At 42.1% G+C, this 20,184-nt stretch overlaps 1 protein-coding gene across 1 annotated transcript in view; it reads right to left on the reverse strand.

Annotated features, from left to right (window-relative positions):
- The window catches only part of PIK3R1 (phosphoinositide-3-kinase regulatory subunit 1), a 126,190-nt gene extending 111,019 nt beyond the window's left edge, over positions 1 to 15,171 (reverse strand). The window contains exon 1 of the mRNA XM_033929894.1: positions 14,590 to 15,171. Coding sequence (XP_033785785.1) covers positions 14,590 to 14,923 — 334 coding nt within the window. The 5' untranslated portion in view covers positions 14,924 to 15,171. The remainder of the gene's footprint in view (positions 1 to 14,589) is intronic.
- Between the last annotated feature and the right edge of the window lie 5,013 nt (positions 15,172 to 20,184).

The following is a 20,184-nucleotide window of genomic DNA, read 5'->3' on the forward strand; positions in this document are numbered from 1 at the left end:
AAAGAGAGAGAGAGGGAAGCTACAGAAAGGAGTTCTCTTTTTACAAGACAATGCACCTGCTCACAAGCCTGGCAAAACAATTGATGTTTTGACACAATTGGGGGTTTCAGTGCATAGACCATCCACCCTACTTACCAGTTCTTGCTCCATCTAACTATTTTCTGTTTCCAAATCTTAAAAAGAGTTTGAAAAGAACAAAATTTTTTGAGTGCTTTGGAAATTATTGCAGCAGCAGCAAAAGCAGTATTTCAGTGACCAGACACCAGAGTATTTCTGGAAGGGTTTCAGAAACTTCAGACACAATGTGTCAAGTGTGTTGAACTTAGGGGTGAATATGTGGAATAACTTGTAGATTTCACGGCTCCACATCATTCCCTTCTTGGTTGGGCCGAGAACTTTTCAGCAAACCCTTGTATGCCAATACCCACATTAATCTGCCTCAAATTAAAAAGTATAAGACAAGCATTTGGCTAGTTTTTAGCTGTGTTTTAAGTTACAGACCAGAAAAATAAGCACCAGGAAAGGCTTATGTTGAAATTATCTTCAAGCAAACCCTTTTATCACCTTGATGCATAGTAATATGAATTTGATCACATACAAGCAAGCCAGTTTCTCAGACTAGTACCCAAAGGGAAATACAACTGGAATGCTTTTCAACTAAAAACAATCTTAAGATCAGAGCCATGAGCTGAGACTAGTCTCTTATAAGGTGACATCTGACTAAAAATGAGACCTGCTAGGACAGTAGTAGTGTCCCCACTGGGGGACACAAAGTCATTTGAACCGTAGACCAGTGGTTCCCAACCCTGTCCTGGAGGAACACCAGGCCAATTGGGTTTTCAGGCTAGCCCTAATGAATATGCATGAAGCAAATTTGCATGCCTATCACTTCCATCATATGCAAATCTCTCTCATGCATATTCATTAGGGCTAGCCTGAAAATCCGATTGGCCTGGTGTTCCTCCAGGACAGGGTTGGGAATCACTGCCGTAGACAGAGGATATCACCTTCATAACAAAATCAAAATTACTTTAAGGCATTATATTCAGTGAACAGAAATATGCACATTCATCCTGGGAAGAGGTTCTCTGGCCTGCTGTCTGTCTTAAAGCCGATATGGACACAATCTTCATTTGTAGTTTTGAGTAAAGAATTAATTTATTCATTCAATTTTCTATACCATTCTGCCAGGGGAGTTCAGAATGGTTTACATTAATTTATTCAGGTACTTAAGTATTTTCCCCTGTCTGTCCCAGCAGGCTCACAATCTATGGAAGTGTACAAATGTGTAAACATTGGTGTTCTCAAAATGACACAGGGACAATGGGGGAATTAAGGATCTTGCCCAGGGTCGCAAGCAGCAGCCAGCGTGCTGAGGCTATAGCTTTAACCACTGTGCCACACTCGCCCCTCCGAACGGCAAGGGGAACAATTTGTCCCCGTCCCCACTGGATTTCAATATCCCCATCCCATTCATGCAAGTTCTGCCTTAACCATACAAGCTTCAAATATTTATGATTTTAAAGTGTTTGAGGATTGCGCAAATGAGGACAGAGCTTGTAGGAATGGGGCAGGAACAGGGAGATCACAAAGGGACGGGATGAGGATAGAGAAATTCCATGGGGATGGGAAAAATTTGTCCCTGTGTCATTTTGAGAACACCAATGTTTACACATTTGTACACTTCCAGAAATTTAAAGCAGCAGCAATCACTGAAGTTTCATTGAAAATAGAACCTAAAGAGAGACAAAATGAATTGGTGCATCACTTTTTAAGAAAAGTAACAAATCATTAGTCAACAATGAGTAGCTTAGCCTAAGAGAGAGAACAAGCTGAGTTCAAAACCTGATGATGCTTTTTGTATCCTTTGACCTCAGGTACAAACTTAAGATCTCTCGTTAAGGTAGGGCTGGACAAATCCTAGACCAGGCCACCATGGTCCCTAGAAATTGCAGCCTGGCACCCATGATTTCATGCCACCTCCCTCCCCCTAATTTTTTTTTTAATTTTGCAAAACAGCCTCTCAAATAACATGTTTCCCAGGTCTGTATCATGATTCAACTGAATGTAAACGAGCTATGCAAGGCAGGCAGTTTGTGCTGGTCTCACAGCTTTGAAAGTCCAGTGAAACTTCCCAGTTCAAGCTACCTGGACATCTGAGTGTGCACAGAATGTGGTAGCTTCAAGAAATTTTTAAAGACTCAACTGTTTGTTGATGTCTATACGCAAGAAATAATTCCCATTATGCTTTGAATATGTGACAAAAATATACACGTAAATTGTGAATGATATTGTTCATGTATTTTATAGATATGCAGATAATGAACATTGTCTGTGTTGTTTGTTGATTATATGGAACTTTGTTGGCTGTGTTTGTTGCTTTTTATAGAATTTTATGAATGTTTTTGATATTGGAAACCGCCTAGATTTCAGGCGGTATATAAATGTGTTAAATAAATAAAAATTATGGTGGAGACCTTGGAGATGTCACCTCATAAACCGCTTTGCCCTTGCCTTCTATTTGCAAAGGTGGCAGACTCCCAAGCACAATAGGAGAGTATTGTGTAGTGCTTAGGGCTAAAACCTCAGCATCCTGGAGGTTGTAGGTTCAAACCCCATACTACTCCTTGTGACCCTGGACAAGTCACTTACCATATATACTTGAATATAAACCTGGACTTTTGGAAACAGGGCAGGCCACACTGATCAATCAAGGCTAACAGTTTAATGGAAAGGACAGGGTAAATAAGGATGTTTTTAGGAGGGCACAGAAACAGGTCTAAGTTCTTGGAGTGTAATTCTAGTAGACTGCATTCCAGATTAGTGCTATTCAGAAAAAGGCAGAGTGGTATATTGGTTTTAAGCGAGAGAGGTGAAGGGAAGAAAGGGATAAACGGGATGAAAATGATGAACAGAGGGCCCTAGAGGGAATGTAAGGCATGATAAGGACAGAAAGGATGGAAGGATTACCTGTGTGAAAGACCATGTGTGTGAGTGTAAGATTCTAAAACTGGATGCGAAAAGGGATAGCCACTGATGGGCTCAACAAGGGAGATACATGGTCCAATCTCAGAACGCGAGAAAGACAGCAGATAGCAATGTTCTGTACTGTCTGAAGGTGTTTAAGGCAAGCCTTATGGAGACCTGAGAATATAATAATGCAATAGTCAATGGAAGAAGAAACCAGATAACACAGGAGGGTGGCACAGGAGGTGTCAACCAGGGAGATATATGTACAGGGCAAGTAAAAACAGGATCCAACTGTGAGAGATGTTTCTTGAAAGAAGCTTGGTGATCGAAAATATTTAACATACAAATATTTAAGTGAGTCCACTAGCTGAAGAGGGGTATTAAGAACATAAGAATAGCCTTACTGGGTCAAACCAACGGTCCATCAAGCCCAGTAGCCCGTTCTCATAGTGGCCAATCCAAGTCCCTAGTGCCTGGTCAAAACCCAAAATGTAGCAACATTCTATGCTACTGATCCAGGGCAAGCAGTGGCTTGCCCCATGTCTTTCTCAATAACACTATGGACTTTTCCTCCAGGAAATTGTCCAAACCCTTCTTAAAACCAGCTACGCTATCCGCTCTTACCACAACCTCTGACAATGCGTTCCAGAGCTTAACTATTTTCTGAATGAAAAATATTTCCTCCTATTGGTTTGAAAAGTATTTCCCTGTAACTTCATCGAGTGTCCCCTAGTCTTTGTAATTTTTGACAGAGTGAAAAATTGATCCATTTGTACCTGTTCTACTCCACTCAGGATTTTGTAGACTTGAATCATATCTCCCCTCAATCATCTCTTTTCCAAGCTGAAGACCCTTATCTTTTTAGTCTTTACTTATACGAGAGGTGTTCTATCCCTTTTATCATCTTGGTCACTCTTCTTTGAGACCAGATTTGAACGCAATTTTCCATGATGAGGTCGCACCATAGAGCGATATTGAGGCATTATAACATTCTTAGTCTTGTTAACCATCCCTTTTTTAATAATTCCTAGCATCTTGTTTGCTTTTTTGACCGCCGCCACACATTGGACAGAAGGTTTCATTGTATTGTCAACAATGACACCCAGATCCTTTTCTTGGATGCTAACCCCCAAGGTGGACCCTAGCATCCAGTAATTGTTATTTGGGTTATTCTTCTCAATGTGCATCACTTTGCATTTGTCCACATTAAATTTTATCTGCCAATTTCCTAAGGTCTGCCTGCAATTTTTCACAATCCGCAAGCGTTTTAACAACTTTGAACAGTTTAGTGTCATCTGCAAATTTAATCACCTCACTTGTCATTCCAATTTCCAGATCATTTATAAATAAGTTATATAGCACCAGTCCCAGTACAGCAGTGTTTACTCTCCTCCATTGAGAAAAATGACCATTTAACCCTACACTCTGCTTTCTATCTGATTAATAAATTATCAGTCCACAACTGAATTTTGCCACCTATCCCATTAATTGTCTCAAGAGCCTCTCATGAGTGCATGAGAGAAGGGCAAGAAGATTGACCAGTGTCCAGAATGTCACTGACTAGAGGATTAAAAAATTGATTTGAATCACACAAGAGTGAACTAGTGAGAGATCTGGGTGTGGGGAGATCAGCAGAATATCATCAAGCTACCCAAACGAGACCGGATTTCCGGCAGACTTCATCACTTCACTATCAGACCTAGGCTTCCAGCAAATGATCCCCTAGCCGACTCACTCTACGGCCCACACCCTAGACCTAATCTTTATTCAAAAAGATACACTACTCACCACAGAAACTCCTGGCTGCACCACCAAACCAGTACCCTAGTCTGATCCCCATTTGATCACATTAACCACAACCGTCAACCAGGAAGTAACCCCAACATAAAAAGATATACAACAACGACGTTATCATCTTAGATCTCTCCAAAGGCCTTTCCAACCTAGTGAGAACGCCAAAACCCAATTCTGAATCTGTGAAAACCGTTTATGAAGGGCTAGTACCAAAGAGATCAAATACTATCCCCACAAATACTCCTCCCGCTGGTTTACATACGATTTAACTAAGAAAAAAGAACTAAGGAAAGCGGAAAGGAAATGGTGTAAATCCAGGCTTAACAGTGACTAATCCAAATGGAAGGAGCTGCATGAAGAATATAAAAAGGCCACCCTAGAGACTAAAAAGAAATACTGCTCTAAGAACTATTAAAGACCTGCAATAGATCAAAAATCTTTTTAAACTAACAAAAAAGATACTCACAACATCACATGAAGACAACCAGTGACTAACACCGAACTCAACAGCGAAACATTTTCAGATTGCTTCACTGACAAAGTAGACATAATACAGTCTCACCTCGACTCCACCACATTACAGACATCGTCCCCCTGCAACTCAGACAAGATTATTAAAACTACAACTGGGAACGTAACTCACTTCAAAACTATCTCCTGTGATGACATCACTATTCACCCTTCTGGCTCCAACCTAGTGGCTGTAAATGATGTATTTGTAGACTCCATCCTTCCTCTCATCAACACCACTTTACAAACTAGCATAGTGCCCGCAAACTGGAAGTCAGCGGTTATCAGACCGCTGAAAAACCCACACTCAACCTTAATGTCCCCAGCATTTAGACCCTGCCCTTTGTCTCCAAGATCCTGGAAAAAAAAGTGTTAAACAAATCGCACTCCATCAACAAACAAGGAGCCCCATCTGCCTTCCACTCAAGATTCAGGAAATTTCACAGCACTGAAACCATCCTTCTAGACATCATTGATGGCTGCTGGAAACTCATGGATAAGGGTAATGATGTGCTGCTGGATCTCAGCGCAGCTTTCGACACTATTGGCCATCGTCTCCTCATTGAGTGGCTCTCTGAAATTGGAATCCAAGACACTGCACTACAATGGTTCATCTCCTTCCTGAATAAAAGATCCCAAAGCATTCTGCTCAACAATATGCTATCAAAACCAAAATTGATCAAATACGGTGTTCCACAGGGGACTCTACTATCTCCCTTATTATTCAATCTCTATGTTAGACCTGTCCTAGACATAGCCCGTAAATATAAAATACAGGATTCATTCATTCACGGATGACATCCAACTGTACCTACCGCTAGGAGAAACCCGTGATGCCTAGATCATGAAAACTCCTAAATTGGCTCTTGGAAATCAAACACTGGATGTCCTTCAACAAATTACAACTAAATGCTTCCAAGACAGAGCTCTTTTGGATCCAAAATGAACACTGGAACTGCGCCTGCCCCTCGCTGCACTGGAACTCAACTACCATAACTGCAAAAGACCAAGCGTGCAACCTAGGAATACTCCTTGACTGCAGCCTATCGCTTTCCAACCGTATCTCTCAGGTGGTATGTTCCACATTTTACTACCTACACCACCAAAAATAACTACTTTCACCCTACTCCATGCCTTAGTACTCTCCCGCATGGATTACTGCAATGCACTATTCAACGGTCTCATGGCGAAGAACGTACGACGTTTCTAGCGTGTACAAAACGCATCCGTGACCTTGGCCCCATTTCCCAAGCTCTATTATCGGATCACTGGCTGCCTGTAGCCAAACATTGTGTCTTCAAAGGCCTGAATGCTAGCATTCAGATCCTTGCATGACATGGCACTGGGCTACATGACAGCCAAGTTTCTTCTGTATATCCAGAACAGGCCCCTCCGCTCCCAGGATGAAATACACTTCAAAACGACCCCTGGTCATGCCCTTCAAATGCAAACCACCAAACATTCCTACTCCCTCTTCATACCGAGCCACTGGAATCAATTGCCCCCGCAGATCAGATCCCTTGAAGGACTCCTCAACTTTAGGAAAGCAATAAAAACATACCTCTTCACTTAATTCCCCTGCCCATGACCAATTGATTATAAAGAAATGTATATTGGTACCAGATCCCGGTATGTGTTACGTTAGGAAAAAAACCTTGTAATAATCTTGCACTGTAACTATGACAAATTTAACATGTAAACTGTATTTATGTATATTAGTATTAGACCTCTAGTAAGTGTCATGTTGTATCGTAAACTGTTCTGTAATTATGGCAACTCATAACCTGTTAACTGTATATTATGTATGTTTACCTGTTCTGAGTTCTTTGGTGAGAATGTTATAGAAAACTAAACTCAACAAAGAATATCATCAATATATATATATAACTTTATAAAAGTAGAGTGAATTAAAGAAGCCAGAGGGCTAAGATGTTGAAAAGGGTCAAGTTTTTACTACTGTTTAACCACAAAGTGCACGGATGCAAGGATAGATTAATATGTAGTGCCTCACTTGCAGTTAAAGCAATAGATTCTGCACTTCCTGTGGCTTAGTCTACAACAACACATATGACTATTTGGAACAATGTCAGGTTTAAAATCGAAGATAAAAAAATTATGGCAAGAGGCTATTTGGACTATCCAGCAATTAAAATCTGAAAATGAATGGGTGACTTTTTCTGAAATACAAGTTAAATATCAAGTACCATATAATCAATTATTTAAATCGACAACTCCAATACTGTATGAGGTCCTTTGTCAAAACTTCTCAGCTCACTAACGAGACACCAAGTTTATTAGAGTATATAAATAAAATATCTTTTAAGAGGAGCAGCAGCATCTTGGTACAAAGTGCTGCGTGACAATAAATTCTACAGATCAACGGGGACGGAGTCTACGTGGGCCCATGAGCTATAAATGGTAATATCTGATAAACAATGGAAGCAAGTTTGGTTGTCCGTACATAAAGCCTTGAAATCTTCAGCTATAACTCAATCTATATATTTAATTTTACATAAAGCAGTATGGACACCTTACAAATTGAGCAAAATAAGATCCAATGAATCAAATACGGTAAGTGTTGGTCTTGTAATAAGGAGATGGGAATTTTGGTTCATTGGCAAAAAGTTAGGGATTCCATATGTTCATTGATTAATGTTAAAGAGCCGCTGACCATAAACATCATTTTGTTGGGTCGACTTTGCATGAATACTTCAATCACAGATGAACAGGCCAAACTTGTACAAATTTTGCATAACTTAGCAATTAAAATAATTCTTGTTAACTTGAAGGACTTTTAAAAATTGAACATATTGAACGGTGGAATTTAGTAAGTCTAACTGCTAAGTTTGAAAGAGTGTTTGAGGAAAAAACATTTTCAAAAAAATTTGGAATCTTCTCAAAATATAGTGACATATCACATTTAAAATGAATATCATTTTTTATTTCCTATGGTAATGCACATCCATGCTCTTAATTTTCTTTTGTTTACATATGCTTAGTTTTAGTGTCATCATTATTTGTATACTGATTATTGTAATCAATCTGTTTAGCTAATCATTTCTGTGAACTGTTTGAGTCATGATTTGTTTATATTTGAAATTATTAATAAAAATCTATTGAACTTAAAAAAAGAAAAAGATCAGTGAAAGAAGGGAGTCTTTGAGAATGCCACAGATAAGAGAATAAATGAGAAAAAGAGGATTGCAGGAGAGAAACCAAAAAAGGTCAGTCACTTAAATATGAAGAAAACCATTTTAGGGCCATGCCAGAAATGCCTAGAGAGGTCAATCACTGTAAGAGAAGAGTAACTCAAAAGCTGCACTGAAGTCCAGTGATATAAATAAAACAGCTTTTGTCAATAGATGTATAGATGTCATTCAAGAGAGGAAATGATAGGTTCAAGCCAAGAGGGGCATTCAACAGAAATTTATTAGGGAATGCAACAGAAATTGACTGATAGGGGTGTAGAATGTTTGTAGAATCAACGTGTTAGATCAGCTGTTCCAACAACCAAGCAGAAAAGTGGTTTATCATATACAGGTACTTATTTTGTACCTGGGGCAATGGAGGATTGAGTTGCTGAGTGGGAATTGAACCCAGTGCACCAGACCACTGCACTAACCACTATGCTACTCCTCCATGCCATCCCTTAGGAACACAGAAAACCACTTCTGTGGCTCATTTCTACCATTCCTATCACCTATATATGAAATTGTTTTGTAAAAACAGTTATTTACCTGCACTATTTGTTCACAAAACTATAACCATGGCCATCATAAAATAGTGTTGAAACAATTCTTTTCCAGTTGTGTAATCCTCAAAAATTCCAAACACCTACTGACTGCCCAACTGTTAGTATGAGGTGCCATCATTAGAAAGCAAGCAACTACCCCTTCCTTCAAAATATAACATCTGTCCCTCGACTTCTTCAGTGTAAAGAGCACAGCTGGAGAGGGAATACACCCAGTTCGCATATCACAGAGAAGTCCATCTAGAAATCAAGTACTTCAGTTTCATTGGCTGTAGGTCACTGTAAATGGACATGTGACATTCATATATTTGCCACTCAAACAAGAGCCAAAATATTTTTTTTTAATTCTTGGGTGCCCCCACTCCCATTACAAAATGCTTTGGGACCAGGGAAATGTACAATTTAACTTTGCATTTCTTTTGTTTACATCATTAAGTTTTTTTTTTATTTTCTTCCCAATTTTTTCTTTTGCTTTTCTCTCCTCTATCCCTTGCCCATTTCCCCTCCAGCCAGTGGCATAGCGAGGGTGAGAGCGCCCGGGTGGCGATGCCCCTCCCCTGCTCCTTCCCCGATCCCACCTGCTGCATACGCCCCCTTTCCTTCCCCCATACTAGAGAATGACACGGTGACAAAATTCATCACCGTTCCCGTCCCCACGGGAAATAATCCCATGTCATTTTCTAGTGTCTATTTCAACCTCGGTCCTTCTACACCAGCATTCTTCAAAGCAAAGCTTGCGGGTCAGTGGTTGTGGCCATTCATACTCTGATTCTTCCCTCTCTCCTTAAAGAATGACATGAAGATGGTTTCCCGCGGTTATCCGTGGGGACGGGAATGGTGATGAATTTTGTCACCGTGTCATTCTCTACCCCATACCTCTGGTTGAAGTTGTTGCTTTATGCGGTCAACAACGTGATCCTCGCGACCCCGTTGGCTCTCCCTCTTGCCATCACTTTTCATGCCCGGCACCCAGAAGTGACGTCAGTGGGAGAGCCAATGGGATCACAAAGAGCACGTTGTTGACCACCACGAGCAACAATTTCAACTAGAGGTATGGAGGAAGGGTAGGGGGAGGCACATGGAGGGATGACATGGGAAGAGGTGGGGGGCCCAGAGAGGATGAGGGATGTCAGCGCCCCCACCAACATAGCGCCTGGTGCAAACCACCCCCGTTACCCCTTCCCCTTACTACACTACTGCCTCCAGCAGCATTCTTCTTGCTCTCCCCTCTCCTTCCAACATCTTCTACCACCTGCAAACATTTCCCATCTAATCTGGTGTCTGCAAAGAGATAGCTGTCCTTCTCTCTTCCTAGCAACTTTTCTGCTTATATAACCATACACTGAATTTGCATTAACTGGATTGGAAGGTTTTGGCAGAATGCTTTATTCAACCCTCCCCTATCTAGGTTACGTTTGTCTAGAAGGCCAGTGTAACGCTGATTTTTAAAAAGGGTTCCAGGAGTGATCCAGGAAATTACAGACCAGTAAGGTTCAGTTTCAGGCAAGATAATGGAAACTATTATAAAAAATAAAGTTATGGAACACATACACAAACATGGCTTAATGGGTCAGATTTAGAATGGGTTCAGCCAAGGGAAATCTTGCATCTTCTACCTTGCTTCATTTCTTTGACGGTGTGAATAAAGATGAGACAACTGATGTAGTGATCTAGATTTTCAGAAAGCTTTCAACAAAGTTCCTCATGAGAGACTCCTGAGAAAATTAAGAGTCATATGATAGAGGCAGTGTTCTGTTTTAGATTAGGAATTGGTTATTGGATAGGAAACAGAGGGCAGGGCTAAATGGCAATTTTTCTCAAAGGAGTAAGGTGAATAATGGAGTTCCACAGGGATCTATACTAGGACGGATGCCATGTAACATTTTTATAAATGATCTGGAAACTGGAACGACAAGCGAGGTTAATACATTTGCAAATGATACTAAACTCTTCAAAGTTATTAAAACACATGAGGATTGTGGAAAAAGTGCAGAAATACTGGGCATCCAAACAACAGATTAAATTTAATGTGGACAAATGTAAAGTGATGCACATTGGGAAAAATAATCCAAATCACAGTTACCAAATGCTAGGGTCCACCTTAGGGGTCAGCACCCAAGAAAAAGATCTAGATGTTATCGTAGACAATACACTAAAACCATCCACCCAATGTGTGGTGGCGGTCAAAAAAGCAAACAGGATGCTAGGAACCATTATAATGCCTCTATTGCTCTATGGCGAGACCTCACAGTGATTGACCTCTCTAGGCATTTCTGGCATGGTCCTAAAATGGTTTTCTTCATATTTAAGTGACTGACCTTTTTTGGTTTCTCTCCTGCAATCCTTTTTTTTTTAGTTCTGATCATCATCTCTCAAAAAAGATATAGCGGAATTAGAAAAGGTTCAAAGAAGAGCAGCCAAGATGATAAATGGATGGAACTCTTCTTGTATGAGGAAAAGTTAAGAGAGGTTAGGTAGGGTTCTTCAGCTTGGAAGATAGACATATGAGGTTAGAAAGAACAGTTAAAAATGAAATCTATTTTTACTCTTTCAAAAATTATGAAGATTAGGGGGTCATAAAAGCTACATGGAAATAACTTTAGAACAAATAGGAGAATATTTTTTCACTCTAAAAAATGGTTAAACTCCGGAACTAGTTGCTAGAGAATGTGGTAACAGCAGTTAGTATAGATGGGTTTTAAAAAGGTTTAGACAAGTTCCTAACGGAAAAATCCATAGTCTGCTACTGAAAGAAACATTGGGAAAGCCACTTCTTTCCTTGGGATCAGTAGCATGGAATTTTGCTACTCAAGTTTCTGCCAGGTACTTGTAATCTGGATTGGCCACTGTGGAAACAGGATTCTAGGCTAGATGAACCACTGGAGTGATCCAGTATGGCTACTCTTGTATGTTTTTCATCTTATATGGGTTGCATAATGACTCGTCAGTGATAAATGGATGAAAAAGGAATAAATGCATGGACCATTCAGTCTCATAGCTTTATAAGGTGGTTTCCTCCAAAGGATCCCAAACAGCAGAACCATCCCCATAATGCTGCAAAGCAAGTTATGGTCAATAGGTCACTCTCCCTCTGGTGATATATTAAATTAGTGGTGGGAAGTCTCCTTCAAGTTCAAAAGTAAATAAATTAGCAAATTACCCTCCGTCTACATCACACGCCCCCAATTTATTTTTTTCTTTTAAAAGGGAAAGAAGTTATGCAAAACAACAAGATTCAAAAGTTTTTAACTGGAAAATAACATGTGTTAACAGCTGTGCCTGAAGTTCTCCTCAAAGCAAGACTGTGCTTGAGAAGTTCCTTCTCTTATTTCAGGGCAGCTCTGTCTGGTGGGTTTACCCTTCCCAAGACAGTGATTCCTCCTTGTAGCAAATCTACATTAGAAAGCAATTCTTGTAAAATTTTGTTGAATAATAGAAATAAAAAATTAAAAAAAAAAAAAAAAAAAAAAGAAAGCAATATCCAATAAGTTATCTTGCATATTAACTTCTAGTGGTCATATTGCATAATACAATGTTTTGTTAAAAGCCTGTCAAGCCCACCTTCAGTACAGGGCCCATGATGCACTCAATCTGGAGCAAACCCATTTCTGATGCAAGTTGCCAGCTATTTCAGTTCTAGCATAATGGCTCCTAATGGATTGGTAATGCACATGACAGGAATGAATCTTACTCACAAGTCAGAGTATTTTTAAGACGCATAGCAAACGTTATTCCTGGAAACACGTGCATGACATTGACAAATCTCAGCAAACCTACAGATACATACATAACAGAATTTAGAAAAATCTAAAAGTTTGTTACGTTTAAGAAACTCCATGTTAACTTTGGTTCATATTTACAAGAATACTGTATATCATTTCCAAATACAGATTCCAGTGGTTCAGCATACTGTTATTACAAAAAAAGTGTCTTAAAAAGATTAACACTTGGTAACACCTAGGCTCTGAAATTTCAGGACTTCAATTAAAGAAAACTGAAAGCTAATCCACCATATCAACTAAATTACAAGCCACTACTAATAGTGTGCAAAACTGTGTGTAGTAATGTAAAGCTAGCTTCTTGGTATACCACGTGCTCCCTCACATTCTGTTTATGGAAAAAAAGCTTAGTGAATCAGGCCCTTTGTCCTATCAAGTTCCTTCCAGCTAAATATTTCCCCCTTTTTAGTTGAACTCTACACCCCAAGGACACAAATGGTTCTGGGTGGAATATTTTAATGTACAGCGCTACCTATGTCTAGCAGCGCTATAGAAATGATTGGTAGTATAATCTGTGAGGAATAAGATGACCATTACATACATTATGTGACTTCATTACTTAAGAGAATGATATTCTAAGCAAACACAGCAACATTAAATGAGGTCATAAGACGATTAAATCTGACAGTGATTAATTATAAAATGACTTACTGTACACTATTTGAAATGGTTTATGAAATAAATACCCAACTGAAATTTTTAAGGTATACCAGATGGCAAGCAACAAAAACAAACAAAAGAGGGGGAATGAAGTAAACCCATTATCAAATTTTAAAGCTTCAACAACCTTAAACCACCGGTTTATTAAAACCTAAATGAATGTGAATTCTATTTAAAAACCTCTATTGCTTTTCCTGTGCTGGTCTTACTCTCTAGTCTCAGGCCAGTAGATGGCACTTTTATGTCAAATGTAACTTCCGTCGCCATTTTTATAACTTACTAAAAGTGAATACAGTACTTAATAGTCCCTTTACACAGAGGGATATCTTTATAAACATGGGAGACAACAGAAGAGCTAAAATATGAGGGTGCAAGACAGCCACTGCCTTAGTAAATCTGTGCCTTTCACCACGGAACTCCTGGCTAAGGAAAACCCAGTTTAATCTCCCCCCCCCCCCCAGACAAAATATAAACATTTTCCAAATAACCAATATGCTGAAGTCTAAGCTGAAAGTTTATGCAGGACCATCGGACAGTATAGGCCCTTTGGGGGGAGGAAGCATATGCTTTAACGCAAACTTTTTTTTTTTAAAGGCAGCAACCAAACTCGTCAAATTGCCGACGTCTTGAAAACTCTAAGAATGCCAGACATCCGTAGGAGAGGACCTTTGCATCGTCCATAAGATCGAAGAACTAAGATAAGGGATGCCTGGATGCCCCGGAGCTCTCTCCTAGCTTTAAAACCCTGCTTTAGTAGCACAGCAGCCCTGCGTGACCTTTTTTGTTGTTGTTGGAAAAAGCAAATAAGTTACTCCTTGGAACAGTTAAGCAATTTGGCTTTATCGTGTTAGGCTTTTATCATATTATTAAATACTATGTCTCGCGTGAGAAACTTTAAGGAGATGTCTCCCCGTTTTGAACTGGTTAATGGGTCTGTCTACCTATGCGAAGCTGTTACCTCGCCCCTTTAGAACGGTCCTCGCCGGGGCTTTAAACGCCACTTCCACGGCGATGCACTACAACGGGAAGCAACCAAAAAATAACTATGCATGCATAAAACTTAGCCGGAGCGTGCAAAAATGCCGGCGCAGAGAACACAACGATAGCCGCCGCCTCCCAACTTACCAGGCTGCTCTCCATCTACTTCGGTTCTGGAGGGGCCCGGAGCCACGGGCAGGGGCCGAACGGGCCGGGGCTTGGGCGTCGGGGCATGAATCCGCTTCCTGCCGATATATTCCACGTAGGTGCCCGGGAAGTCTCCCCGCTGGCCCGTGTTCTCGTTGTAGCCACTCAGCCAACCAATCTCCTCCGGCTTGGCTTCCTCGCCGTCGCCGAAGCCCAGCGCCAGCAGCGTACCCTTGTTCACTGTCAGGACGTCGCCGGCGTGCAGGTCGATGTCCTCCTCGCGCTCCTTCTTGTAATCGTACACGGCTCGGTACTGGCAGCCCTCCGCGCTCATGGTTGTGCTGGAGCAGGTGGGTGGGAGTCAGGCAGATTCACGCGCTACAGAGGGGGACGAGCAAGGGTCGGGGTGCAATTTTGCAAGCAGGGGGCTGACAGCGCTGCCCCGACTCAGGCGCGCCTCACATTGCAGACACAGACTCGCACAACCCCAGCGGCTCCGTCTCCAGTGCAGAGAGCCCGCCCTACTCTACAGGTTTAACGTCGTACGGCGCAGCCAAGCCACATCCAAAGTCTCTTTGCGCATGCGTGTACTCAGTTGCTTGCTTCTAGTGTTCTGCGTGGTGGCTAGGGACCGGAGTATTAGTTGTAGCGCGAACTTAAGGTAACGGTTAAACTAAATCCACAATTTTTGTATTTGGGAATTATTAATTTTTACATTCTAACGGCCCACATATCATAAGTATGTAACACAAAATCCAAATATATGTCTTCACTTGTTGCATAGTATTACTTTTTTTTGCCCAAATCAAATATGGCCGCCAAGAATCTTATGGTCTACCCTCGCAAGCCACAAGTGTTCAAGTGAACGCCCCTTTCTGTACATACACATATCTAAACTGCATGTGTATTTATTCAACTGTTTTTACATGTTTGGTTCCTCTTTCTGCTCTATAGGACATGGATTCTATGGCAGCATGTAGCTGCCAAGTTACCCAGCTCCAGGAGAGAGACTTTGTGATCATCCCTAGTTCTAAATTTACCTTCCAAAGCACTGTGGAGCTGATGCAGAAAGTCATTCATTAGAGCTGTGCATCGATATGTGAGTGCACAGCTTCTAACTTGCTGCAAAAATTTGGCACCTTTGATGGGGTAAGCAACAAAACTGTACTGGAAACTCCGTACCATCAAACATTACTTCGACTTCCCCTCCTTCAGATTGCTGGTCCAATCCCTAATCCTAAACACACTGGATTACTGCAATATAATTTATATAGGCTCCTACAAGAAAACCATCCAGCGACTGAGACTTATCCAAAACACCGCGGTCCGCCTAATCTTTGGCCTCAAAAAGTCAGACCACATCACCCCTTATTATAGAAAACTGCACTGGCTGCCAATAGAAGCGAGAGTCATCTTCAAATTCGCCTGTCTCAGCTTTAAAACCTTAACTGGCTTATCCCCGATTTATCTGTCTCACCACTTCGTGTTCCCTGGAACCACTCGCACGCGTAATGCCAACCTGTTTACCTACCCTTCCCCAAAAGGATGCACCTACAAAAGATTCTTCAATAGAACTCTCTCATACCAAGCTGGCAGATGGACAAACTGCCTGACCACCCTTATCTCATCTGCCCCATCTTACTCATCCTTCAGGAAATCTCTCAAATCTTTCCTCTATGACAAATTTCTAGAACCTCCCCCATCACCAAATAATTAAAGACTACCATCCAATAATTGATACTAGTTGTCTTCCTGACATTCTCCACCCTGCACTGGTTTTGTACACTGCTTTGTTCTTTATAATGCCTCTCGCACTGCCTCTCCACTATATACATATCTCTGCTGTATATGTATTGTCTCCTGTATGATAAACCTACACTGTTTCTTTGCTGTATAAAATACCTATACTGAATATGTACAGTTCGCATTGTATCTTTGCTGTAAATGTACAGTCTCTTACACTAAACCGCTCTGAACTGTTTGTGGTACTGCGGTATATAAAAATAAAGTTATTATTATTATTATTATTACTACTATTTATCACTTATATAGCACTGAAAGGCGTACACAGCGCTGTACATTTTGACATTTAATGGACGGCCCCTGTTCAGAAGAGCTTACAATCTAACTTGGTCAGACAGACATGACATATAGGGTTAGGGATGCAGAACTGAAGGTGAGAGGAGTTAGAAGTTGAAAGCAGTCTCGAAGAGGTGGGCTTTTAACTTGACCTTGAACTTCCAGAAACGGAGCCCGCTGTAGAGATTCGGCCAGCTTGTTCTAAGCATACAATGTAGCAAGGTAAAATGGACAGAGTTTGGAGTTGGCAGAGGAAGAGAAGATAGGAGATAAGTGAAGAGAGATAGGGGCAGCTGAATGAATGCATTTGTAGGTCAGTAAGAGGAGTCTAAATCACAGTTCTTTCTTCCGGTCTGCGCAGGGCCAGCGAGATCAAGTCGGCAGTTAAATTTCCTGCCAACTGCGGTTCCTGCTCACTAATGTTCCTCCCAGCCTCAGGCGATTAAGACAGTCTGCCGACGTCAGGACCTTCACTCTCTGAGTCTCGCCTGTTCGGAAACAGGAAGTTGAAACAAAATAGGCGGGACTCAGAGAGTCAAGGTCCCGACGTGGCAGCCTGTCTTGATTGCCGCCCCTGCCGAGTTGCTGAAGAGGGCCGCGGAGAGAGCTGCAGATTCAGGTGCAGGTGGAGGGAGATGGTCAGCGTGTGCGAGCAAGATCCTGGGGAGCCTTCACAGTGACTTCCTCCCCTCACACCAGCTCTCCTACTTGCCAGGGCAGTGATTTACCGGCAACTTCCTGCAGGCAAGTACTGAGAGCTGCTGGAAGGGGAGGAAGCCACTGTAGGAGGCTGGGAAGGTGCTGGATAAAGGGAGAGCTGTTACTGGACTTGGAGAGAGTTAGAAGGAGAGATGCTGCTGGGAGGGGAGGAGGGAAAGGGATGGGAAGAGAAGAGAGTTAATGTTGGATAGAGGGAGGAGGGAAGGGAGAAGAAGGAGAGATGCTGCTGGAAGGGGAGGAGGGAAAGGGATGGGAAGAGAGTTAATGTTGGATAGAGGGAGGAGGGAAGGGAGAAGAAGGAGAGATGCTGCTGGGAGGGGAGGAGGTAAAGGGATGGGAAGAGAGTTAATGTTGGATAGATGGAGGAGGGAAGGGAGAAGGAAAAAAAAGGAAGGAGGGAAGGGAGAAAGAAAAAAGGAAGGAAACAGCTGGCAGGGAGATTACAGGAGGGGAAGGGGGTCAGGGTGGAATGGAAAGATCAGATGAGGGAAAGGGGAGAGAGAGGAATGAGAAAGTAGAGAGACATTGATGCTGGAAAGGGGGTCAGCAGAGAAATGAAAGAGGGATAAAGATGCTAGATCTGGTGTAGGAGAGATAAAAATGAAGAAGACAGTAAGAACATAAGAATTTGCCTCCGCTGGGTCAGACCAGAGGCCCATCATGCCCAGCAGTCCGCACCCGCGGCAGCCCATCAGGTCCATGACCTGTCATGTTATCTTGATTTAGCCCTATAGTCCCCTTGTTTTTATCTATACTCTTTCAATACTCTTATCTACCCTTATCTGTATCCCTCAATCCCCCTATCCTTCAGGAATCCATCCAATCCCTCTTTGAATCCCCGTAGCGTACTCTGCCCGACCACTTCCTCCAGGAGTGCGTTCCTTGTGTCCACAACCCTCTGTGTGAAGAAAAACCTCCTGGCATTTGTTCTAAACTTCTCCCCTTCCAGTTTCTCCGAGTGCCCTCTTGTGCCTGTGGTTCCCCGTAGTTTGAAGAATCTATCCTTGTCTACCTTCTCCATGCCCTTCATGATCTTGAAAGTTTCTATCATGTCCCCCCTAAACCTCCTCTTTTCCAGGGAGAAGAAGCTGGAATGAATGATGTAAAAAGGAGAGAGCAGGAACAGACTGGATGGACGGGGAAGAGGGGCATAGAAAGAAGTCAGATACATATGGAAGGGGGAGAGGGCAGTCATTGGATGGAACGGGCAGATGCTGGAAGGAAAAGAGTGAAAAGAAGATGAAAGCAGAAACCAGAGACAACAAAAGGTAGAAAAAAATAATTTTATTTCTGTTTTGTCATTAGAATTTATCAGATTTGAAATATATATCCTGCTAGAGACATAACTGGGGATTGCAGTATTCTGTTAGCATGATATTTCTATGTAGCATTCTATAATAACTTGACTTGTTCAGTTTTCTTGATAGTAGAGGGGATATATGCGAAGGGGAGGGGAGACAGGGGTTTTGCTGGTCCGTGCTCTGTATATTTGTATTTATAAAATCACAATTGTTCAGAATATTGTTTCTTTTTATACTTTAATAAAATACGTTCAATATAAAAACATAATTGCGGCTTGTGCAGATAGGATCAGATGGTTTGCGGGGACCGAGCTCGCGGAGATGGGGCGTAAACGGGGTTTTTAAATTTTAGTCCTAGTAGTTTGCCGGTCCACAAAATAATTCTTTTATTTCTGCCGGTCCACGGGTGTAAAAAGGTTGAAGAACACTGGTCTAAATTGTATTCAGACACGGATGGGAAGCCAATGAAGTGACTTGTACGTGCCAGCACAAACACGTGTCTTTGCCAGTATAGACTAAACATATATTTTCCCAGCACTATCACAGAGATCAGTAGCCCCTGCCAGTTTGGCATTTTGGCGGAACAAAAACCACTGGGGATTTTGGAGTAAACTTCCTCTAATCCATATGTGTCAAACACAAGGCCCACCTGGCCGTTTTATGTGGCCCGCATTGACTGTGCTGCAGCACAGGGCTGGTGTTAGGGGGTGCAAATAGGGCAGCTGCCCTGAGGCTGTGGGGGCCCCTATCGGGTCAGCATGTCCACCCCTTCTATCCGTGCCGGTCCGACATCTTCCTCTCCTGGTTTTGCAGACACATCCATTCTTGTTACAGGGGGCTGCCATCCCTGGCATCAATTCTCAACCGCTACTTGTGGCCCCTCTCTGTGCTTTCCTTTTGCCACAGTTCAGCCAGGCAGAAACAGGAAGTTGCATCATTGGGGACTGACCATGGCAGAAGGAAAGCACACAAAGGGGCCGCATGAGGCCGTTGAAAATTGCTGCCGAGGCTGGCGGTCCCCTGCAACAAAAATTGATATATTTGCAAGACAGAAGGTGAGGATGATGTTGAACTGGCACGGATAGAAAGGGGAGGAAATGCCAGGTCAGGAAACCCCCTGGACCAGCTTCTTAAGTAGAATAGAGAAGGCTGGGGTGGGAGAGAAGGGAAGGGGAAGAAGTTATGATGCTGGAAACAGAAGGGGGGGAGAGAAAGATAGTGGGCAACAGTGCAAAGCAGGGATGGAAGGGGAGGAGGGGAGAGAGAGATATGATAGCAGAGCACAGGAAGGGGGGGAAGGGAAGGAGAGAAATGGACCAGGGGAAGGAGGGAAGGGAAGAAGGTGAGAGAGATATGCCAGATTGCGGGAAGGCACCCCCTCACTTTGCCACTGTACACAGCATGCCATTTGTAGTGCAGTTCTCTGCATGGATTCTTTTCGGTGACAAAATATGAAAAGTGTTTTTTTTCTGTTCCTTTTCGTTTAGTAGCAAGC

The sequence above is a fragment of the Geotrypetes seraphini genome, chromosome 1 (assembly GCF_902459505.1).
Source record: "Geotrypetes seraphini chromosome 1, aGeoSer1.1, whole genome shotgun sequence".
Lineage (NCBI taxonomy): Eukaryota > Metazoa > Chordata > Amphibia > Gymnophiona > Dermophiidae > Geotrypetes > Geotrypetes seraphini.